The following is a 22160-nucleotide window of genomic DNA, read 5'->3' as shown; positions in this document are numbered from 1 at the left end:
ATGATAGAAACTGATTTAATGGCACTGGAAAAGCTGCAGTATTCAGCATTTTGGTCATGACACATTTCACTGTGAATGTGAACAATTTCATCAGAGATGAAAAATAAAAAACAAAAATAATTCTTAGCACATATTGCAGTGTGTAGACAGCTTGCAATGACAATTATATTGTATCTAGTCTAGTGTTCTAGTATAGGCTAAATCATCCATAGTCAGTAAAAGCCGTGTGGGAGTTTGCCATGTCTCACAATACTGGCTAGTGTAAAATAGGCCTGTTTGTGTTACATGTAAAAAAGCATAAAATGGATTCCTTTATATCAACATAGGTCAGAATTGTAAGTGATCACCAGTTTAAAAAAAGTGCATGTGTCTCTGTATCTGCCTCTACATTTGTAATGTATACTATGCAGCTTCTTGCAATCTATACCACGGAAACATGAAGATATAGATCTTTGGATTGCCAGATAGTGATGCTGAGTGGCATTAAGCTTTCATTAAGGTACAGTACATTTTGCAGTCTGTATATCTTTAAACAATAGGTGAAAACCAGTATTATTATTATTATGGGATGTAAGATAGAAAGATATACTTAGTTATAAGGGCACACTAGCAGGCTTGGGAGGCTGAATGAAGAATAATATAACTAGGGAGGATAGGAGCAGCCTGAAAAATATTAACTGCAAGAGTGCTAGGTGGTGGTGATCAGGGAGGAGCTTAAGTGGCAATCATTAGCAGAGGGAAGATGGCTGGAAAGAGTAGATGAGGAAAAGAGGCAGGCAATGTAGTGAGGAGCCATGAGGATGAGAGTGAGGATTTCTTAATGTATATAGGGTATAGGGGGCCAATGGGGTGACTCTCAGAGAAGGACAGTAGAGGTAGGGAGATGAAAGAGTAAAATTGACTGCAGCCCATAAAATGCTTCCTAGAAAAAGCCAGGGTACTTGTGTATTATCACGGCGCCCACTAAGCTATTTGCTTAGTGGGCTACTCTGCGTAGGAAAATTGCATCGCATTGCATCTCATGGGCCATTGTAAGTGCCGATGCGATTTTCCGATGCAATTTATTCAGTGCTCTTTTATTTATATTGTATAGGGTGTACAATGTCATTAGGTATACAATAATGACATACAATGAGGTTTTAGGCACCCCCCCCCCCCACTATCCACGCCACCCTAAAGCGTGGAGTTTAATATTATATAGTGTGGCGAGCGTAGCGAGCCACCGAGCCCGAAGCGTGGCGAGGGACAGCGGAATACATGTCAAGTAAACCGCGGCTGCTCGCCACGCTTCGGGCGCGGTGGCTCGCTGCGCTCGCCACACTGTATAAAATCAACTCCGCGCTGACGTGGATAGTATGGGTATGAAAAGGTCGGAGGACGCGTTCAACCGCCCCTGGCGGGGCTTGCTGCGCTCGTCACGCTTTGGGCTGGCGTGGATAGTGGGGTGGTGCCTAAAACCACATTGTATGTCATTATTGTATACCTAATGGCATTGTACACCTAAATGGCATTGTACAGGTGCGATGCAATGCAATGCGATGCGATTCCCCAGGGCTGAGAGCAGTGAATAAATGACATAGGAAAATCGCATTGCATCGCATGACCGTTATAATGGCCCATGCGATGCGATACAATTTTCCTACGGTGCCATACGTAACAAACTTGGGCGCCGTGATAATACACAAGTACCAAAGCCAGCTCTCTGCTAATCGCAGCCTGATGTGGCAATCCCAGAGAAAGGAAATACACTATATGCACAAAGGTATTTGGCCACACCTGTTAATTATTGAATTCAGGTTTTTCAATCAGATCCCCTGATATATGTTTTTAAAATCAACCACCTAGCCATGCAGTCTCCATTTGCAAACATTTGTGATAAAAAATGGGTAATTTTGTAGAACGCATTGACTTTAAGGTGGTACGATGATATGATACCACCTTTGCAATAAGACGATTCCTGAAATTTCATCCCTACTGGATATTTCACAGGCAACGGTTAGTGATATTTTTCGAAAGTTGAAGTGTTCAGTAACAGAATCAACTCAGCCACCAATTGAAGACCACAAATATAACAGAGCAGGATCAATAAATGCTAAGTCACATGGTGTGTCAAAGTTTCCAATGCTCTGCTAATTCCATAAAGCTGACGAGTTACCAAATCCACTGGAATTAATGTAAACACAAAAATTGTGCAGGGGGAGCTTAATTGAATGAATTTTCATGGCCAACAGCTCCATGCAAACCTTTTATCCAAAGTCCAATGCCAAGTGTCGGATGGAGAGGTGTAAACTAAATTACACAGACACTGGACTGTGGGGCAGTGGAAACATGTTTTGTGGAGTGACTAATTACACATGTCTGGCAGTCAGATGGGCGAGTCTGAATTTGGCGGATACCGGAAGAATTTTACCTGTCTGACTGCATTATGCCAACTATGAAATTCGGTGTAGGAGGAATAATAGTATGGGGTTGTTTGTCAGGGTTATCTTCTGGGCAAACTTAATGCTTCAGCATACCAAGACATTTTGAACAATGCTATGGCCTTTTATTCCAACATGATGCTGTCCCAGTGAATAATGTTTTGGAAAGCCTTCCAAGAAGAATGGAAGCTGTTATAGCTGCAAAAAGGGGACCAACCCCATATTAAAATATACGTATTATAATACAATGTCATTACATTCCCTGTTGGTGTAACGGTCAGGTGTCTATATAGTGGATTTCCCAATGGGACTGTCTGTCCTGCGGGTGACTGGCAGGTAGGACTTCACCTGTTATTGCTCTTTGCTCACTGTGGTGGTGGATTTTACTGGGGGTCCTGCTTCCAGTAATATTGCAGCTGTGACAACTGCAGCATTATGAAAGATAATGTGTGTGTGTGTGTTGGGGGGAGGGGTGAAGGAAAAAGCTGATTGACACTGGAGGAAAGGCGACTTTGACAAGGACAAAGACTGCTGTTACGCCACTTGGTTTGTGTGGACGAATCTCTGGATCAGAGGCTGGTGCAAAAGCAGAGGTGGGTGATGTATGGTTTATTTATAAGCTGGAGAGAGTTTTTAACTTAATAACAGACAGTTATTGGAAACAGAACAGGGTCTAACACACCAGTGATCTTTGCCAGGGAACTCAAGGGTATACGGAGTGTGAGGCTCCTGAAGTACAAGTCGTGGTCCATTACATGGGTCCCCTGATATCAAATACTGAGCTAGACTGAAATAGAGAAACATAACCAAATAGACTTGGCTGAACTGAGCTTGACCAGACTGATCAGAGTTTAACTGGACTAAGCTAGACCAAACTGGACTGAACCGAATTGCACTGGACTGAATTTAACCAGACAGGACCAAACTGAAGGTAACCGTATTGGACCGGGCTGGATTGGACCGGACTTGACTCCAGACAAATATTTCCAGGGAACAAAGGCACAAGAGCACAGTCTAGACTGAAAATTATTGTTGCACTCGCAACTCATGAGTCCCAAGATTCCACTGTTATACCCTTAGGCATGTTGCGATTGGTCCCAACGATCAGTTGGATTCAGGACTGAGCAGGATTGGTCAGTAGTGGATCACATGACTGAAGAAAGATGGCTCTCAGCTCTGGAATTGGCAAGGATCTGAACATTTGCTTCCGTAGCACTGAGCCACCATCCTGACATCACAGAAGTGCGAACCCAGTACCTCCCTCCTATCCCCGAACAGGTTAATGACAGACCGGTCTGTGACAACAGAGTTCAGTTTTAGAAGTATTGGGAAGTATTGGGTTTCAGGAAGTGTTTTTTTTTTTTGCAATTCAGTATGACATGGGCGACAAGGGAAAGGACAGAAGGAGAGAGGTCCATTGTAGAAAGTGGTGGTAGTGAAGTCCAAAGCAACTAGCACTAAATTTTTTATATTTAAATAAGTTAGGGAAAATGCTTCTAATCCTGGCCCAGGGAATACCAAAAAGTGTTGCCCGTCAAAAGTGTATTTTTTTTCTTTTTATTCTGACAGATTGTACTGTCCTGGAACTGAAGTTATGTAACTAACACTATGGCGGTTATTTTGGTTCGCTCTTTCTGACAAATTCCTTCTTAGATGGACAAAACCATGTGCACTGCGGGGGGGGGGGGCAGATGTAAAATGTGCAGAGTGAATTAGATTTGGGTGAGTCATTTTATTTCTGTGCAGGGAAAATACGGACTGCTTTAATTTTTACACTGCAATATAGATCTCACTTTGAAGTAAAACCCCACCCAAATCTAAATTTTCTCTGCACAAGTAACATCTACCCCACCGGCAGTGCACATGGTTTTGTCCATCTAAGAGGGAATTTGTCAGAAAGAGTAACCCCCTTTGTAAGGTATTTGGTTATATTAAACCAGGAAGACAAAGTGGTATCCTAAAGCTACTGTAAGTTTAAAAACATTTTGTGACAGGGTCTTGGAATGGGTCCTGGCATACTAAGCAGGCTGTTACATTTGATTTCAGTAGCCAGTTCTGTACCTTATGCTAGCCACATTTAGGAAATAATTGCATGCTGTAACAAGTGATTTCAGTGACCTGTTATGTACCTTCTGCAAGCTGCGTTCAGGCAATTATTGAATGTTTAGTCCAAAACTTGACAAAAATTGATCAAAACCGATTTAGTAGATAGGAACTTTTATAGTTTACATTGTGATGAAAATTTCTGATGAATTTCTTTGAATTATTATTATAATTTGAGATGAGCGGTTTCGGATCCTAGAGATCCGAACCCCCCTGAACTTACCTAACCCGAGGCCGGATCCAAAGAGTTCGATGGGTCCTGCCATTTTTCAGAGTCCAAAACATCATCATCCCGCGTCGGATTCTCGTGAGACCGGATCTCTATATAAGTCCCGGCTCCATCTTCATTCGGTATGTGAAGGTCAGACAGCACGGATGTGCCAGGGACATGGACTGCGGGGGAGGCAGGGACACAGGCATACATGGGCATGGGACAATACAACAGCAAAAAATGAGCACTAGGGACTGACTGTGATGTGCCGTGAGCAAATGGCTGCCCTGTGGTTGAGGGATGCCGCCCTCAAATAGAGAAAAACAAGAAACAAAACCACTAGGCGCCGTTTGCACACACAAAATAACAATTTAATAACAAATTAATAACAATTCACAATAAAACAACCAATTGCATGAATGCAGGTTTAAAATACATTAATGTGGATACATTAATTGCCACAACACTAAGCGCTTAGGTGTGGAAGGCCTTGGTTGCCACTGTGGACACGAAAGATGCAGAGTAATTTGCACAGATGTTAAAATGACTTGCTGTCACTCCCAGGTATAAGCAAAAATGTCCCAGCGGTTGGCAAGGGGAGTTTGATTATAACTCACACTGAGTATGGTTGAATGTGTAATAATTACACTTGTGTGCCCCTATGTGGGTATAGTAAGGGCAACTTGTGGCACTCCGTGTGGTGAGCAGAGTCCAGGACAAGGAGGGGTGAGAGCAGACACAGGTGCAGTACTCACTGGCTTTGGTAGGTGGTATCAGTCCGTCACTGGCGATGTTTAACCAGCGGATAAGCCACTTAGTGCATCCGGAGTCTGCTGCCGCTTTGCAGCGTCTGTCTGCCTCCAGGCTCTGTCGCCGGTCAGCGGACCGAGTGTGTGCTGGATTAGACAGGTCCCAGCGGCTGCGTCCACTCGTGCGGTGATATCTCTCAGTGTGCTCGCAAAGCAGGGTTGGTGTGCGGGCTGGGCTGTATTGATAACCCACCAATCCAACACCTGAGCTGACAGGACCGTGGTATGGGAACAATGTGGAAAGTTGCGGGGGTCAGCGGCAACTCTGGTCCACAGCCTCAGATAAACAGGGAACCACAAAAACGCGTTTCGCCGCGCTCAGGGCGGCTTTTTCAATTCTGAATACATGGGCATGGGCACAGACAGGCAGGGACAGAGGCATGTAAGGGCACAGAAGGACAGGGATAGAGGCACACATGGGTAGGGTCAGAGGCGCATATGGGTAGGGGCACAGAGGGGCAGGGACAGAGGCACACGTGGGTAGGGACACTGGCACACATGGGCAGTGGTACACATGGCAGAGACATGGCAGGATACAAACAGACAGGGGTACAATCCTCCTTCCCTGCAGCAGTCCCCGCCAGAGCAGACTACCGCAGAAGCACACAAATAAATATCCACATAACCACACTGACCTAGGGGCTGCCTGCTGACTGCAGCTGCCGGGAGTTGATGCTGGCCGTCTGTAGCCATTGGGTGGGGAATGCCAGTTGAATGCAGCCTCCAGGTGGGGAGGTGATGGGGCAATCCGCCTGCACTCCTGTAGCTGGAAGGGGAGTGTGGTGTGGAGGGGCTGCCTGTTGACTGCAGCCGCCGGGTGGGGAGGGAGGTGATGCTGGCATCAAGCCTGCCCTTAGCTACTGAGAGGTACTGCAGCCACCGGGTGGAGAGGGAGGTGATGCGGGCTGTCCGCCCTCAGCCGCGGAAGGGGGAATCTGGTGTGTAGGGGCTCCCTGCTATGCAAATACAGTATGCTGGTGCTGAAGTTAAAAAAAAAAGTTCAGTGCTTGAAGTGCCGCTATACCAGTACTTTATTAGTGATAGGTGAAAATAGTAAATTAGAAACAGTGAGTGGCATGGAATAGTTAAAATGAACCATAAAGTATGTTTATGTAATTTAATGTTATGGCAACACGTAAGATGTATTGTCCTGGATATACTGTATATCCTGTCACAATGGGAGAAATTTAGTAAGACTAAAGAATACACAAGTTGTATTTCAACTGTATTTCAACTCATGAATAGGGCAGATTTACTAATCTGCCGTAATTACGGGATTCATATTTCCTGATGGCGTAGTCAGCTGTATTTTTTTTACATTTGTATTTGGCGGCCAAATACAAATCATGTATCAGTCTAATTTTAAAATGTTATTGTGCACATCTTTGTTTAAGTACACCATCTTTCAAGTATTGTGAACAGGAAAGAACTATCATTGTATAAATAGGTGGTGGGATAACTACTGGCAGCACCACTGTCACGTACAACTGTTTGTTTGCTTTATACTATGTTGGGTCTTGGTGTATGCCTAGTGTGATTATTGGCAGCAGCCTAATTGGGACATTTACTAAGATGTGTATTCTACTTCACATGTGATGTTGCTATGGGCAACCAATCAGATCCTGTCTACTATCTTCTAGTGAATGCTAAATAAATAAGAAGTAGATTCTGAATGGTTGCCCATAGCAACATCACATGTGAAGTCTTATTCCCATTTTAGTAAATTTCCCCCTTAAGCTGGCCATACAGTACATCAGAAAGATCGATCTTAAGATCGATTGCGCTCATGATTGTGTACAACTTCCCTTGAAATCCCCGGCAGTCCTTGGTGGTTTTTGGACACACAATCTACTCACAATCCATCATATAATCAGTCATAGAATCCATCTGCTGCATGATTGTGTATACAAGATGTGCACACAATCTGCATACAATCCATCATACAATCAGTCATACAATCCATCTGCTGCATGATTGTATGATTGTGCAAGATGTGCACACAATCTGCATACAATCCATTTTACAATCAATTGAGATTATATGATTGGGTACAATGGGCGGGATGTATTAATATACAGTCTGGGGGAGTCTCTATTAGGGGGTGTTCTCTATTAGGGGGTGTTCTGGGGCAGTGGCAGCCGAGATAAGATGGGAGGGAGAGAACACAATCTACTTCCCTGTTAGAAGCTGCTGCTGTTTCCAGACAGAGCAGATAGCCCCAGTGCAGGGAGGTAGCTTACTATTCGGGGAGGGGGGTATGTGGGAGGGCTAACTGTGCTATACTTAAGTGGTTAAAGACCATGCACATACATTTTTTTACTTTTACAGAATTGTTACAGACATTGCTTTTAATTTTTCTATAATTACCTTTTTGATGATGATGATTGTATGATCAGGGGCAGATTGGCCCACCAGGGTGGGCTGGTCCAATCGCCCCCCTTAGCTTGGCCTGTCCCGTAGCCCCTGGGCCTGCTGCTACAGCTAGTGGGCACTTCTTGGCACTGCTAGCTGGGAGCAGCACCCGCAGCAGTGGGTCACCCGGGCTGATAGATATGTGTGCGGGTGGATAGGTGCGCTGGCATACAGAGAGATGGGCATGCGGGTGGAGGGATAGGAGTGTGGGGGGCCATCACATTCTGGAAGCCTGCCACCCAGAGGAGAGGAGACCCAGCTACTGCTGGGAGACAGTTCCAGGGCTACCTGTGGATCTTCTGCATGTGGATGCCGGAGCCTGCCATCACTGAGAGGGTCAGTAGTGTAGTAGCAGGTATAGAGGGGTCAGTAGTGTAGTGGGGGGTATAGTGGGTTCAGTAGTATAGTGGTGGGTACAGAGGGGGTCAGCACCCTGTAGTACATCCCATCAGATAGATGAATGATACAAGTGTACTCACATTCTAGTGCCTTTAAAATGCCCTTACACAGTAGAACGCCCCAGCTGTCATGTGATGACACACGGCACATCCCAGATCTATTGTAGTAATATAAAAACATTCCCTAATGATTGCTTACCCCCGATTTCCCACACGGTTTCTGACAACTGAGTATGTTAGACTGTGGCATAAAGCCATCATACCAAGGACACAGCTCCAAGTACTTTGATTGCTAGCACCAATCATTTTATAGGTCCAGACATTGGCCCTTATTCAGATCTAATTGCAGTACAATTTTTTTGGGAAAATGGGCAAAACCATGCTGCACTTCAGGTGGGGCAGATATTACATGTGCAGATAAAGTCAAATTTGGGTGGGGTGTGTTGAAACTGAAATCTAAATTGCAGTGTAAAAATAATGCAGTCAGTATTTACCCTGCACAGAAACAAAATAACTCCCCCAAATCTAAATCTCTCTTTACATGTTACATCTGTCCCACCTGCAGTGCACATGGTTTTGCCCATTTTGAGAACAAATTTGGGTAATTGTGTACTAGCACGGCGCCCATCGCATCGCAGACAAAAGGCATGCGATGGTATGGTATGCGATGTTACGCGATGGCAGGCGATGTTACACAATTTTAAATTGTATACCATCGCATTGTACGGCATTGTATCGCATATACAATGGTATGCGATTTAAAATTGTATAAGCACCCTAATGGGGTTTTCAATGGTAAAAGTGCCCCTATAACATAACTAAACGTGATGGGTGCTTATTATGTTAAAAGCACCCCCACTATCAACGCCAACCCGAAGCTTGGCGAGCTCAGCGAGACCACGAGGGGCGGCAGTACGCGTCCTCTGACCTTTTCATACCCCCACTATCCACGTCGGCGTGGAGTTGATCTTATATAGTGTGGCGAGCGCAGCGAGCCCCGTGAGGGGACGGAGAATATATGTAAAGTAATACACGTCCGCTCTCCACGCTTCAGGCTCAGTGGCTCGCCACACTATATAAAATCAACTCCACGCCGACGTGGATAGTGGGGGTATGAAAAGATCGTAGGACGTGTACCGCCGCCCCACGCGGGCTCGCTACGCTTCGGGTTGGCGTTCATAGTGGGGGTGGCGTGGGGGTGCATTTACCATTGTAAGCCCCCATTAGGGTGCTTATACAATTAAAAATCATATAGGGGGCTTATACAATTTAAAATCGCATCGCTGTGTATCGGGTGTATGGCATGCGATGCGATTATATATCGTACGACTTAATATCGTGGGCGCCGTGATAATACACAAGTACCCAAATTTGTACTCTGATCATATCTGAATAAGGGCCATTATCCACCAGTAGGAGTGCTGGGCTAACCCTGACTAACAATACTTTAAGTCAATCATTTATAGTTGCAGCATTCAGCTTTTTCAAGGCCCCAACACTCACCTGTACTTAGTGCATGATGAAGATCTTTATTACTTTCTGTTGCTGCCGTATTTGAGGACTGAGGACTGTTTTTGCTTACAGGTGTAGGTTCTGTATTACTATCAGTTTTCTCACTGAGTACTAGAGAAGATGATAAATAACCACTACTAGTACCACTAACTGGAATATTCCCAGTAGCTATGGTTACTGTATCTGTCTCAATTGTAGTTATTTCTGTCTGATTTATAGTTGTTCCTATCAGACTAATAGTTGTTTGTGTGTGATTTATAGTTGTTTCTGTGCTGGATTCCACAGTTCCATTTGAAGGCTCAACAAATATAGTGGTGAGAGTTCCACCAGTTGCCATAGCAGGAGTACTAGGTGCAATGGTTGTCACTTTTGATTCGGTTGGTAAACTGCTGGGAACAGTGGTGCTTACGGTTCTTTCATCTGCAACAGAATTTGTGACGGCTAAATCAGTTTTCATAGGGGTTGAAGTATTATTGGCAGCTGATGCTGTTGTGCTGCTGTTGCTATCTGCTACAGTGGTTTGACCTTCTGTGTTATTCTGCAAAGATTCTTTTGATGTAAATGTTTCTGTCACTGCAACAATTGAAGTAACAGTGTTTGAATGTTCTAATGTTGTTGGAGATTGTGATGATTCTGAATAAGGACTTGTGGAAATAGACAATGCGGGCGTTGTTGATTGTAAGATTTCAGCAGACACGTTACTTTTAGCATTAAGTCCTGCAAAAAAAAGTAAAAAAGTACAGACAATTAGAATAGTGAAAGTCACATGTAAATAAATAACTAGTGCATATTGTAATAACTTACTCCACCCTAGAGGTGGAAAAAGCAAAAGAAAACAGACACATGATGTATGTATACTTACAGATAATTACAGGTTGTTGCTAGCCACTTTATTAATTACAATCAATAATCAAAGAACCCAAGTGCATTATGTAAACATCTATTTTGATATTAATCGCACCCATTATATGTGAGCACATAAAGTACATAAAGTATTTTTTATTAAAATATAGAATGTATTGATTTTTACCAAATCACAACTGTTAGACCATATATCCATTGGCATTCAAATATCGCCCTACCTTAAATTTTGAGTGCAAGTGCACCATCTTCATTTGGATGTTAAAATAAAACCATTCTGTTCAGTTATGTCATTGGGTCTAATTTGTACTCAAATGGGCAAAACCATGTGCACTAAAGGTGGGGCAAATGTAATTTGATTTGGGTGGGTTATATTTAGTCTGTGCAGGGTAAATACTGGATGCTTTATTTTTACACTGTAGTTTAGATTTGACTTTGACCCCACCCCACTCAAATCTAACTCTCTTTGTACATGTTACATTTGCCCCACATGTAGTGCACAAGGCTAGGCCCAGGTCTGCTATGCGTATGCAGTTTCCTTGTCCTTGCAAAGCTCCCTGCGACTTCAAGTATGAGTAGGGTCAGACTTGCGCAGTCGTACAGTCACAGATGAACATCGCAATGATGATCGTGATGTTCATCTAGAACTGCGATTGCATTGCAGCTTTAGCAATAACAAATGTAGGCAGGGGATGGTATGCAGCTCTTCATGCATTTGCATTGCTAAGGATCCTATTTGCAAAGCTGCTGCTGCTATGCCATATCATTATTCGCATTGCATAGTTAGTCATCAGTTTTCATCTTCATCAGAATTATTTGGGTAGATTCATTGCAATTATGAAGAGGTGAGGTATGTGACATTTACCAAGGGATACACATGTAATTGCCTGCTCGGTCAGCATTATACAGTACATTTATGCAATGCTAGGTGCTGTGCTGGTTGGAGACCAATGTGTCAGCATGTATTTAACAAGAAGAACAGAACAGTTGGAGGTCTTGCATCATTTCTTCACTGATGTATCAACAATGGGTTCTCCCAACACAGTTTCCTGTAGAGATCTTGTGGTAGGAAAAGGACCTAAATAAGGTTAACCGAAAAAAGTTCATGTGCACTGAAATATGACTTGGTGCTATGTTTTCTTTGGTTAAGGTGTGTACACACGGTGCAATATGGTCGCTGAACAATTTTGGCTTAATATTTCTCAGCAATATGATGCTCAGCGACCATTTTGCTCAGTGTACCATTTTCATCGGCGAGACGCGATTTTGGCTGAAAATTGCAAGCAATTCTATTTTGACTAGAAATCGCTGGTGCACAGTGTATTGTGCACCAGCAACCAGTGATGTATAGCCATAATCGCAGGAGCATTCTATAGGCCGCCTAGCTGCCAATCAGGAGCCGAGAAAATCAATACGAATGAATACGACATCAGGGATTACAAAGCAGTCGTATTTGACTGCTTTGTAAATTCCCCTCCGGAATAAGAATTTGCATACGGCTAAAACAGCCATATGCAATCGTATTCATTCGTATTAAGAATATGAATACGAGCCCAACAAAGAAAAACCGAAGAATCCTAACAAAAATACACTTGAATACAGACTTCTTACTTTTGCAGATTTATTATTAGCGAGTTTGCAAACGTTATACACAATTCTATGTGTTATTTTTATTGAACTGTATTCATCTGCTGTATGTTTGACTTACATTCTATGTATGAGCTCAACTTGCTTGATTATATTATTTGATTTCTGTATGTGCAATTTTTGACTCTATTAAAAAAAAAAATACGAATATGAACAATCATTTTCATATTCTTAGTAAATTTCCCCCAAAGTGTCTGGTCTTTATCACCGGCCAAACAGCTCCTACCTGTCATTTTTCAAACCAAGCGTGTAACTTCATAGTTAGGAGCTGATTGGCCGGTGATAAAGTACCAGCCACATTATCACTTCACCGAGCTTAATAAATCTGCCCCTCATTGCTTTAAATTGGGAAGTATACAATGACATAGCATACAGTTACTTTATTCCCACATTGAACTTGATTAACAAGCCACATCTAAAGGGCGGGATGCGCTAAACTCTGCCGGTGCATCCTATTATATATCGCATCCTTATAAATTTGCATTTTTAATAATCGCATATTTACTAACATGCGATTAATGCAAAGGACAGCTCTTCCGTTAAGAGCTTTTGTTTACAAAGTGGCCGCAGGGCATGCTGGGAGGTAACTGTTGGATTCCTCAACCAGCACTGCTGACAGAAGCCCATGCATTACTCTCCGAAGTGAAACCCCGTCTTGGGGGGTTTAGTGCATTGGGACAGTGGGGTTTTTACTGAATTTTCCCTTTAGTGCATCCTGGCAACAGAGAGAGAGCTACGGTACTTAGCTACTGTATAAGCAGGATAGGATAGACTCTGAGGGGAACCACTATCTCCATTGTCTTGCTTCTACCAGACAAGTGAGGCTGTGACCCGCATCACCAGTGTGCTGCAGCAGGGCCCAGAGCTAAAGCTGGGTACACATATATACAATTGTCGGGCCGTCCGACCCACAATTGTCGGGCCGTCCGACCCGTTCTGGGTCGGACGGCCGTTCAATTGTATAGGTGTGTACGCTGTCCCGTACAACCGATAAACGGCAAAAAACTGTCTTGACCGTCCATACTTGGAACAAAAGTGCAGTGTGTATGCACGTTCGACCGATATGGGGCCTTATTCAGATCTGATCACAGTACAAATTTGTTCTCAAAATGGGCAAAACCATGTGCAATGCAGGTGGGGCAAATGTAACATGAATAGAGAGTGTTAGATTTGTGTGAGTTATTTTGTTTCTGTGCAGGGTAAATACTGGCTGCATTATTTTTACACTGCAATTTAGATTTCAGTTTCAACACACCCCACCCAAATGTATCTCTCTCTGCACATGTTACATCTGCCCCACCTGCAGTGCACATGGTTTTGCCCATTTTGAGAACAAATTTGTACTGCGATCAGATCTGAAATAGGGCCATGGTCCTTGCGATTATACTGCCAAAGCTGGAACACCCATGTGGGCGTTCCATAGCTGCATAATCTCTCGGCAGGGTGACTAAAAAAACATAAAAAACGTGGGGTCCCCCCCACTGCCGTAAAAAGCACCCGGCTGAAAGAGCGGGGGCTGGTATTAAAAAATCAGGAAACCCAAAAATAGGGGTTCCCTGATTTTTTAAAACCAGCCCCAGGCCTGGTTCCCAAAATACGGGGGACAAAATGACTAGGGGTCCCCCGTATTTTAAGAACCAGCCCCAGGCCAAACCAGCCAGCAGGGTAATGCCACAGCCGGGGGACACTTATTATATAAGGTCATTCAGCCTTCTGACCGGTCTGCCTGGCCAGGGGTCCTGGGGAAGTGGGGACCCCCCAATAAAGGGGTCCCCCCTCCAGGACTTACCTGACCAGGCTGAAGCCTGGTGCTGTCCCCGGTGGCCCTGTGCGGTGGCCACCGGGCTGATTCAGTGTAAAAAAATAGAAGAAAAACTATTGTCTTTTACTGTGGAACTATGAGTCCCAGAAAGCCTCCCCCGCATGCTGGGACTTGGAGAACCACAAGTCCCACCATGCGGGGCATTAAAGGGCCCGCTGGCACTTGTAGTTCCTATGAAAACCCATTTATTTATATATGCAAAGTATACTTAATTTATTCATGTCGCACGTGATCAATAAGCGAATGTCCAGAAATATAATCAATGAATATTATTTAAGAATGCAAGCGAATGAAACTGTATCAATGATTGTACAATATAGTAAGACAGATATTACAATTAATACGTTTACAGTACCAGCATCCTTAAATACAGTTAACCTCAGTGTTATATGTGCGTATGTGTGTACAGTGCTGGGGGCGTGGCTATGAACCGCATGAATGAATCTGATTGTCGGCCATCTTGTGGCCAGATCACACTAGAGGAGGCAACAGGGGATTAGCCATTTTGTACTCAGCCTCTTGGCCCACAAAGGAACCGCAACACACTGGGCCTCAAGATGCCGCATGGCATCCGCCATTTTAGGGTAGAAAATGGCCTAACCTCCTGGGTGCAAGAAGAAACCGTATCAAGCCTGTCTCTCCATAATACTCCATTCTACCGCACATTGTAACATAATATCTTGTACTGACTTACGCTACGTTATTCACCAACAACTTCCATATCATTGAACTGGCTGCACACTCAATCATCTGTCCACAACGCAACTCCAAACTACCACTAACCGGCATCATGCAACACTCACAATCCTGAATATAACTTGCACATTTATCAAACACACTAAACCTACAGCATACATGAATTGAATATTATTAAGCTACAATGTATTCGCTAAATATCGCACCTAAATAGCACTATACAATCCAAGGCCTTGCTATACCAAAATCACAACACATGGCAGTACACTCGCCATCCAAACAGTGCTCATATATATATACGATAAAAGTGAACACATGCAAAAGACACTATTACATTATAATAGGTTTTATCCGCCAGTTTATCTAGATATTCTCACTGGATATTACACAAAGCTTTCACACACTTAGGTGGAAACAGTTTAAAGCTAATCCAAACACCCTTCGTTTCTAGGCCCTGAACACACAATTGATAAAACACAAATGCTGGGGTCCATTCATACTCACGCTTAGCCTAACACAGGTCTTCAGTTACCTGCGTCCCTTGAAGGCCCACACACATGTGGATACAAAGAATCCATCCAGACTATAGTGAAATACACACTCAGCACCATATTTCTTACAGACCTTTTACATCAGATTATCTAGATATTCTAGCCAGACAATATACTATAAAGCTTTTCCACACCCAAACTAGGACACACATGGGTTAGTTTACATACCCAGACACATAGTAACAAAAGGGATCCATTTACACTCCTCGCATACAAAAGATCTAGGAACTAGGCCTGTAGCCTTGCCACATGGCAACAGCATACCTCGGCCTCAACTTGTCCACATGTAAACGGACACGGTTATATCTACCAATTTAAGCATGGCCTAGCTCTCAAATCATAACAGCTACAAATACACACTATAGGGCATATTCAGGGTCCGTCGTTAGCTGATGTAGTTCTGCCTGTTCTAGCTTTTACATCAGCTAGACAGGCGTATTTGGTTTCAGCTTTTCACCAATTAGTGTATTCACAATGAATACAGGGCGGAACGCCTCCAGGCGTTAAAACACCTATGAGGCGAAAGGGGCTATGTCCAATTCGCCTGCATGCTGGGTGAGTGTAAAACTTTATCTTTTTCTTCAAACTCCCCTGCTTCGTTCATGTAAATGCAGGGGAGTTAACTGGGCACCAGCTGTTTTAATTTTACTGTGTCCCCCCCTCCCTGCTGGGTACAGATCTGTCCCCGTAGTGAAACTCCGTCTGCCCTGCATGATTTATGCTCACACGCTGGCAGCCAGCCCCCGGCTGCTGACACAGCGTGACCCGGTCCCGGAGCTCTTATGCGGCTCACCCCAGACACTTGTAGTGTGCTCTGCTGTGTCCCCCCCTCCCTGCTGGGTACAGGTCTGCCCTGCATCATTTATGTTCACACACTGGCCGCCAGCCCCCCGGCTGCTGACACAGCGTGACCCCGTGTCGGAGCTCTGATGCGGGCATGCATCTCACCTCACCTCAGGCTCTCCCCATGGTCCCCCTTTGCTCCGGGCTGTGTCAGCAGCCGGGGGGCTGGCGGCCAGCGTGTGAACATAAATGATGCAGGGCAGACGGAGTTTCACTCCGGGGACAGATCTGTACCCAGCAGGGAGGGGGGACACAGTAAAATTAAAACAGATGGTGCCCAGTTAACTCCCCTGCATTTACATGAACGAAGCAGGGGAGTTTGAAGAAAAAGAAAGTTTTACACTCAGCGGGCTGACAGCGGGGAAGACAGCGGGCAGGAGTGCACTCCAGGGCGGACAGCGAGCTGTACACTGGAGGCTGCAAGGAGGGATGGGGGATGCAGCCATGCCAGCCAGTATGAATGAAAGGGGAGCAGGGGGGATGTCCAGCGCACTCCCCTGCTTCTTTAATCCACATGCAGGGGAGTGCGCTGGACATCCCCCCTGCTCCCCTTTCATACTGGCTGGCCCGGCGCCTGCATCCCCCATCCCTCCTTGCAGCCTCCAGTGTACAGCTCGCTGTCCGCCCTGGAGTGCACTCCCGCCCGCTGTCAGTCCGCTGCCTTCCCCCCGCTGTCAGTCCGCTGCCTTCCCCCCGCTGTCAGTCCGCTGCCTTCCCCCCGCTGTCAGTCCGCTGCCTTCCCCCCGCTGTCAGTCCACTGTTTTCCCCCCGCTGTCAGTCTGCTGCCTTCCCCCCGCTGTCAGTCCGCTGCCTTCCCCCCGCTGTCAGTCCGCTGCCTCCCCCGCTGTCAGTCCGCTGCCAGCCCGCTGCCTCCCCCGCTGTCAGACCACCTCCTTCCTACTTGCAGTCTCCGGGGTGCCGCCTGCTGTCAGCCCTGGATGCCGGAATCCCCGCAAGACGCCCTGGAGAGCACGCCTGGCCGCTGCCTGCCCCACTGTCAGGCCGCTGCCCACCCACTGTGATCGATAGCCAGGTAAAAATCCCCAGCAATTCGGCATGGAGCACACCAGCCGCCATTGTTCCACCCTCCTGCTGCCCACCTGCATCACCCTGCTGGCCACCTTCAGCCCCCCTGCTGCCCTACTTCTGCCCTTCCATACCCTCCTGCTGCCCACCCGTGCCCCTGAATCTGTAAAATCTGATGCCACCTGTGCCCCTCCTGCTGCCTTCTGCTGCCCATTTGTGCCCCCCTCCTACTGCCTGCCTGCACCCTCCTGCTGCCCTCATTCACTCCCTGCTGCCCACCTGCGCCCCCGTGCTGCTGTGCCCCCTCCTGCTGCCCACTTGTGCCCCCTCCTGCTGCCCGCCTGCACCCTCCTGCTGCCCTCATTCACTCCCTGCTGCCCATCTGCGCCCCCGTGCTGCTGCCCACCTGCGCCCCCCTCCTGTTGCCCGCCTGCACCCTCCTGCTGCCCTCATTCACTCCCTGCGCCCCCGTGCTGCTGCCCACCTGCGCCCCCATGCTGCTGCCCACCTGCGCCCCCATGCTGCTGCCCACCTGCGCCCCCATGCTGCTGCCCACATGCGCCACCGTGCTGCCTCTGTCACCCTCCAGCTGCCCTCTTTCACCCACTTGCTGCCCTCCTTCACCCGCCTGCTGCACTACAGCACCCGCCTGCTGCACTACAGCACCCGCCTGCTGCACTACAGCACCCACCTGCTGCAGTACAGCACCCTCCTTCACTCCCCTGATGCCCACAGGCACCCTCCTTCACCCACCTGCTGCCCTCCTTCACCTGCCTGCTGCCCACCGGCACCCGCGTTCACCCTCCTTCACCCTCTGGCACCCTCCTGCCGCCCTCCTGCTGCCAAATAGCGCTATTGGCCACCTAGCGGCCGTGCGACTTCTGATTGGCCGATAGGTGGACAATAGCGCAATTCGGGGTGAGGAGCCGCAGGATGTACACAGACATCCTCCGGCTCTCCTCAGTCCATGCCGGGATCAAGTACTGCGTTTTTTTTTTATCTTGCAAAGTGCCGTGGATGCCTACTTTGCAACGAAGAAGTTTTGATTTATGCCAGAGGACCCAGGTGAGTATGGTTTCCCTCCACAGGTACCCATACTGGATTTCTACTGGACAAGGGGACTGAACTACTATCAAGATAGGTAAGTATTTGAATGAATGGGCTCTGTGTGCATTAAAGTTTTTTATTTTTCAAGTGTCTTTGTGTTTTTATTTAACTATTGGTTCTGCTGTGGAACGAAGAGTCCCAGCAAGCCCATTAATGGGCCGCATGCTGGGACTTGTGGTTCTCCATGGTTCTTTCTATTTTTTTTACACAACATCAGCCCGGTGCCCACAGCCCAGGGGCACCGGGGACAGCACCAGGCTTCAGCCTGGGCAGGTAAGTTCTGGAGGGGGGGGACCCCTTCATTGGGGGGGGTCCCCACTTCTCCAGGACCCCTGCTCAGGCTGACCGGTCAGTAGTTTAATGCTTCGGCCGCGTGACCTTGTATAATAAGTGTCCCCCGGCTGTGGCATTACCCTGCTGGTTGGTTGGGCCTGGTGCTGGTTCTTAAAATACGGGGGACCCCTATTCATTTTGTCCCCCGTATTTTGGGAACCAGGACCGGCCCTTTGCCCTGGAGCTGGTTTTAAAAAAATACGGGGAACCCTATTTAATTTGGTCCCTGATTTTTTTAAAACCAGAACCGGCTCTGTGAGCCTGGGGCTGGTTATGCCCGTGGGGGGGGACCCCACGCCATTTTTTAAAATTATTTATTAATTTTTCTCTCTTTTTTTTACACTGCAGCCTGCACGGATCTGACTGATTCGTGCAGGCTAAAGCCAAATACGCCTGGAAAATTAAGTGTATTTTCCAGGCATATTTGGCCAGCAATTAGCAGCCGTATCCCGCTAATTACCGGCCGTATTAGGAATCACCACTCTTTTGAATGGTGATTCCTATTCGTATTCTTTCAATGGTGTATACATTCGGAAATATGAATAAGAATGTGCCCGAAAATACGAATACGTATAGGTATCACATGGGTACAACACTGCATGCTGGTAAAACACAATGCTACATGGGGAGAGTAAAAAAAAAAAATATGAAAAAAATCTAAATATATTTATATAGGCAATAATAAACATACAAAATTTATTTATAAGCAAAATGACAATAAATTACATTGATTCATTTAAAAAACGACATAAATAAAATAATATTTTATGTTTTGTAGAGCAGTCCCGACAGAAGAAATTGTCTAGTTCATTTTGTCTAAAGCCTGCCTGAAAACTGTAGAATCCATTTAGACAATCAGACACTGAATAGGCTAAATCAGATTAACATGGCTGAGTTTAGACAAAGTGAAACAAAAAGTCCAAATGACTCATTTAGACAGGCGAGGCAAACGAAAAGAGTTGACAGGTGAAATGCTTTAGACTGTCTAGAAAAAATGATAGTGAATACTACAATTCATCTAGACTTTTTTTCAGGCGTAAAATATGCTGTTTTAGACAGAATGGACCTAACGACCAACAGTGAATACACCCCTATGGGCAGTATTCAATGAGAAAAGTTCTCTGTGTTTTATGGAGAATTTGTGCTTTGTTCACCTTGGACGGAGCATTTTGCTCTCCAAAAGCGAGCAACCCTATTCAATGTGAAATATTCTCCGTCTTTCTAAGTGATTTTCGCCGTCTCTCTCCGTGTAGAAATTCTCCATCTTTTGATGGAGAGCTGGAATGTGAACTTTTAAACTAAAAGGATTTTTTTTTTAAATTTTGGTGTAAAAAAATCAGGGTTTTTTTTCTGTGAAGGGGCATGTTATTTTTATTCATGTGCTTATAGCACATGAATATATATTTAATTAAAAAAAAAAAAAAAAAAATTTTTTTTTTTTTTTTTACACCGTGCAGCCAGCAGGGGGCCGGAGCGCTCGAGCCGCTCATTAGATATTCATATATTCACTGCATCCGATCATTACATATGCACGATCGGGTGCAGTGAATACTGGGTCCCCCGCTGGCTATAGGGGGGGGCAGCCTGTGCTGCCTGGGTCCCGGGGGGGCCCCCTACCCTCCACATATGTTCTGGGGCATCCAGGGAGACTTTAATCTCCCTGGATGCCACCGTCCCACGGCTCCCTGTCAGCTCCCTGCCGCGGACGCTCGTCCGCTGCAGGGGTTAAGACTCGCCGCGAGTGGCGGCGAGTCTTAAATACATTGAATAGTGGGAGCAGGAGGCTCCGGAACACGGAGAGTGCATGGCGAGAGAAAAAATCTCTCGCCATGCACAGAGAATTTTCGTCATTGAATACTGCCCTAAATATATATATATATATATATATATATAGAGTTTTGATAGATGCGGCACTCCACTGACCCAAAGAATATACACAAACCGGTGCCCGCCGTCAGGTGTACCCAAGGGTACTTGTAGATAGCGTGTGGTGCGCGGCGGCACTCGAATAACTGAGACAGACTGCAGGGATTATCCCAACGTTTCAAGACCTTTCGGTCCCTTTATCAAGGTCTTGAAACGTTGGGATAATCCCTGCAGTCTGTCTCAGTTATTCGAGTGCCGCCGCGCACCACACGCTATATATATATATATATATATAACAAATTCCAATCATCACTAATCTCTTACAGTCACGTTTCACATTCCTTCCAATCATTTACCCTTCTCAGACATTCAACACTCCGTACTTGAACCATACTCTCATGTATAAGCTCTATCCGTTATCAATATTCCGAGCCATGCCTGATACACAGTATATAAAATATAGATACTTATTCCTCAATCTATCCTGGCGAAGTCAGTTCCATATCTTCTTCCGTCTGCTGCTAAATACACACTGACTTGGTTAATTGCATTCCCTTTACAAGAAAACTCACTTAGGTCGAATCCATTGTTCACTGGCACACCCCTTTGTTTACTGTATCTCTCTGAATGGTCAGAAGGGTCCTTTTGAAAATGTTAATGACCTCATCTCTTCTGCTGGTCTCTGAGATTACTCTAATGTAAATTTATAACTTGTATAAAATGTGAGTGCAACATGATATGAAGTTCTAATAACTGTCATCTGATGGCTACTATTATTCCAATCAGTTTAAGACCAAACATGGCATATGAGCTAGAATATGTAAATTAATGTGCGATATTTTCCTGATTTATGAGATAAAATAATATTTATCTCAGACTATATTTATGTTATGGGCATGGTTAAAATCTTAATTATGGAAATTATATGCTGGGGAAAAATAGGCTTTGACATTCCACAGAAAAAAATAGTCAAATAAACACACTGACACACAATAAAATAAAACTTTATTACATCCAAAGCCCATACATACTGATACTTACCTATCTTGAGCCCGTCGATAGGTCCCTGGGTCCGGTGCCTTGGTTCCGGGGCTGGTCCGGGGCTCCATGGCTGAAGAGTCCGGGGTCCTGGATCTGAAGAAATCCATGGGGGACCTGTGGAAGGAAATCCAACTCACCAGGTCCTCTGGCGAACATCTTCTCCATCTTCTCAGTCTCCGCCGCATCAGCCGCTGGTACCCGATGGGCTTTGAGAGGCGCAGAGATGTTTCATCTTCAGCGCCTCTCGTCCGAATAATTCTATTGGCCGCCTAGCGGAGACGGAGAAGATGTTCGCCAGAGGACCTGGTGAGTTGGATTTCCTTCCACAGGACCACCCATGGATTTCTTCGGATCCAGGACCCCGGGCTCTTCAGCCCTGGAGCCCCGGACCAGCCCCGGAACCAAGGCCCTGGAACCAAGCCCCGGACCCGACCCAGGGACCTACCGACGGGCTCAAGATAGGTAAGTATCAGTATGTATGGGCTTTGGATGTAATAAAGTT

The 22160-nt window shown here is 45.7% G+C and overlaps 1 protein-coding gene across 2 annotated transcripts in view; it reads right to left on the bottom strand.

The window, feature by feature from the left end:
- PARM1 (prostate androgen-regulated mucin-like protein 1) overlaps positions 1-22160 on the bottom strand; it is a 119808-nt gene that overhangs the window by 29958 nt on the left and 67690 nt on the right. For both annotated transcript variants that reach the window (XR_014472938.1, XM_083179158.1), the window contains exon 2: positions 9857-10582. Coding sequence is in view for 1 of the 2 variants with exons in the window: in XM_083179158.1 (XP_083035284.1) it covers positions 9857-10582 (726 nt within the window). In the remaining variant the exon portion in view is untranslated. The remainder of the gene's footprint in view (positions 1-9856; positions 10583-22160) is intronic.

The sequence above is a fragment of the Crinia signifera genome, chromosome 1, assembly GCF_055691185.1.
Source record: "Crinia signifera chromosome 1, ASM5569118v1, whole genome shotgun sequence".
NCBI classification, from domain to species: domain Eukaryota; kingdom Metazoa; phylum Chordata; class Amphibia; order Anura; family Myobatrachidae; genus Crinia; species Crinia signifera.
Note: the sequence above shows the minus strand (reverse complement) of the source record. Positions and strands in the feature narration are given on the sequence as shown.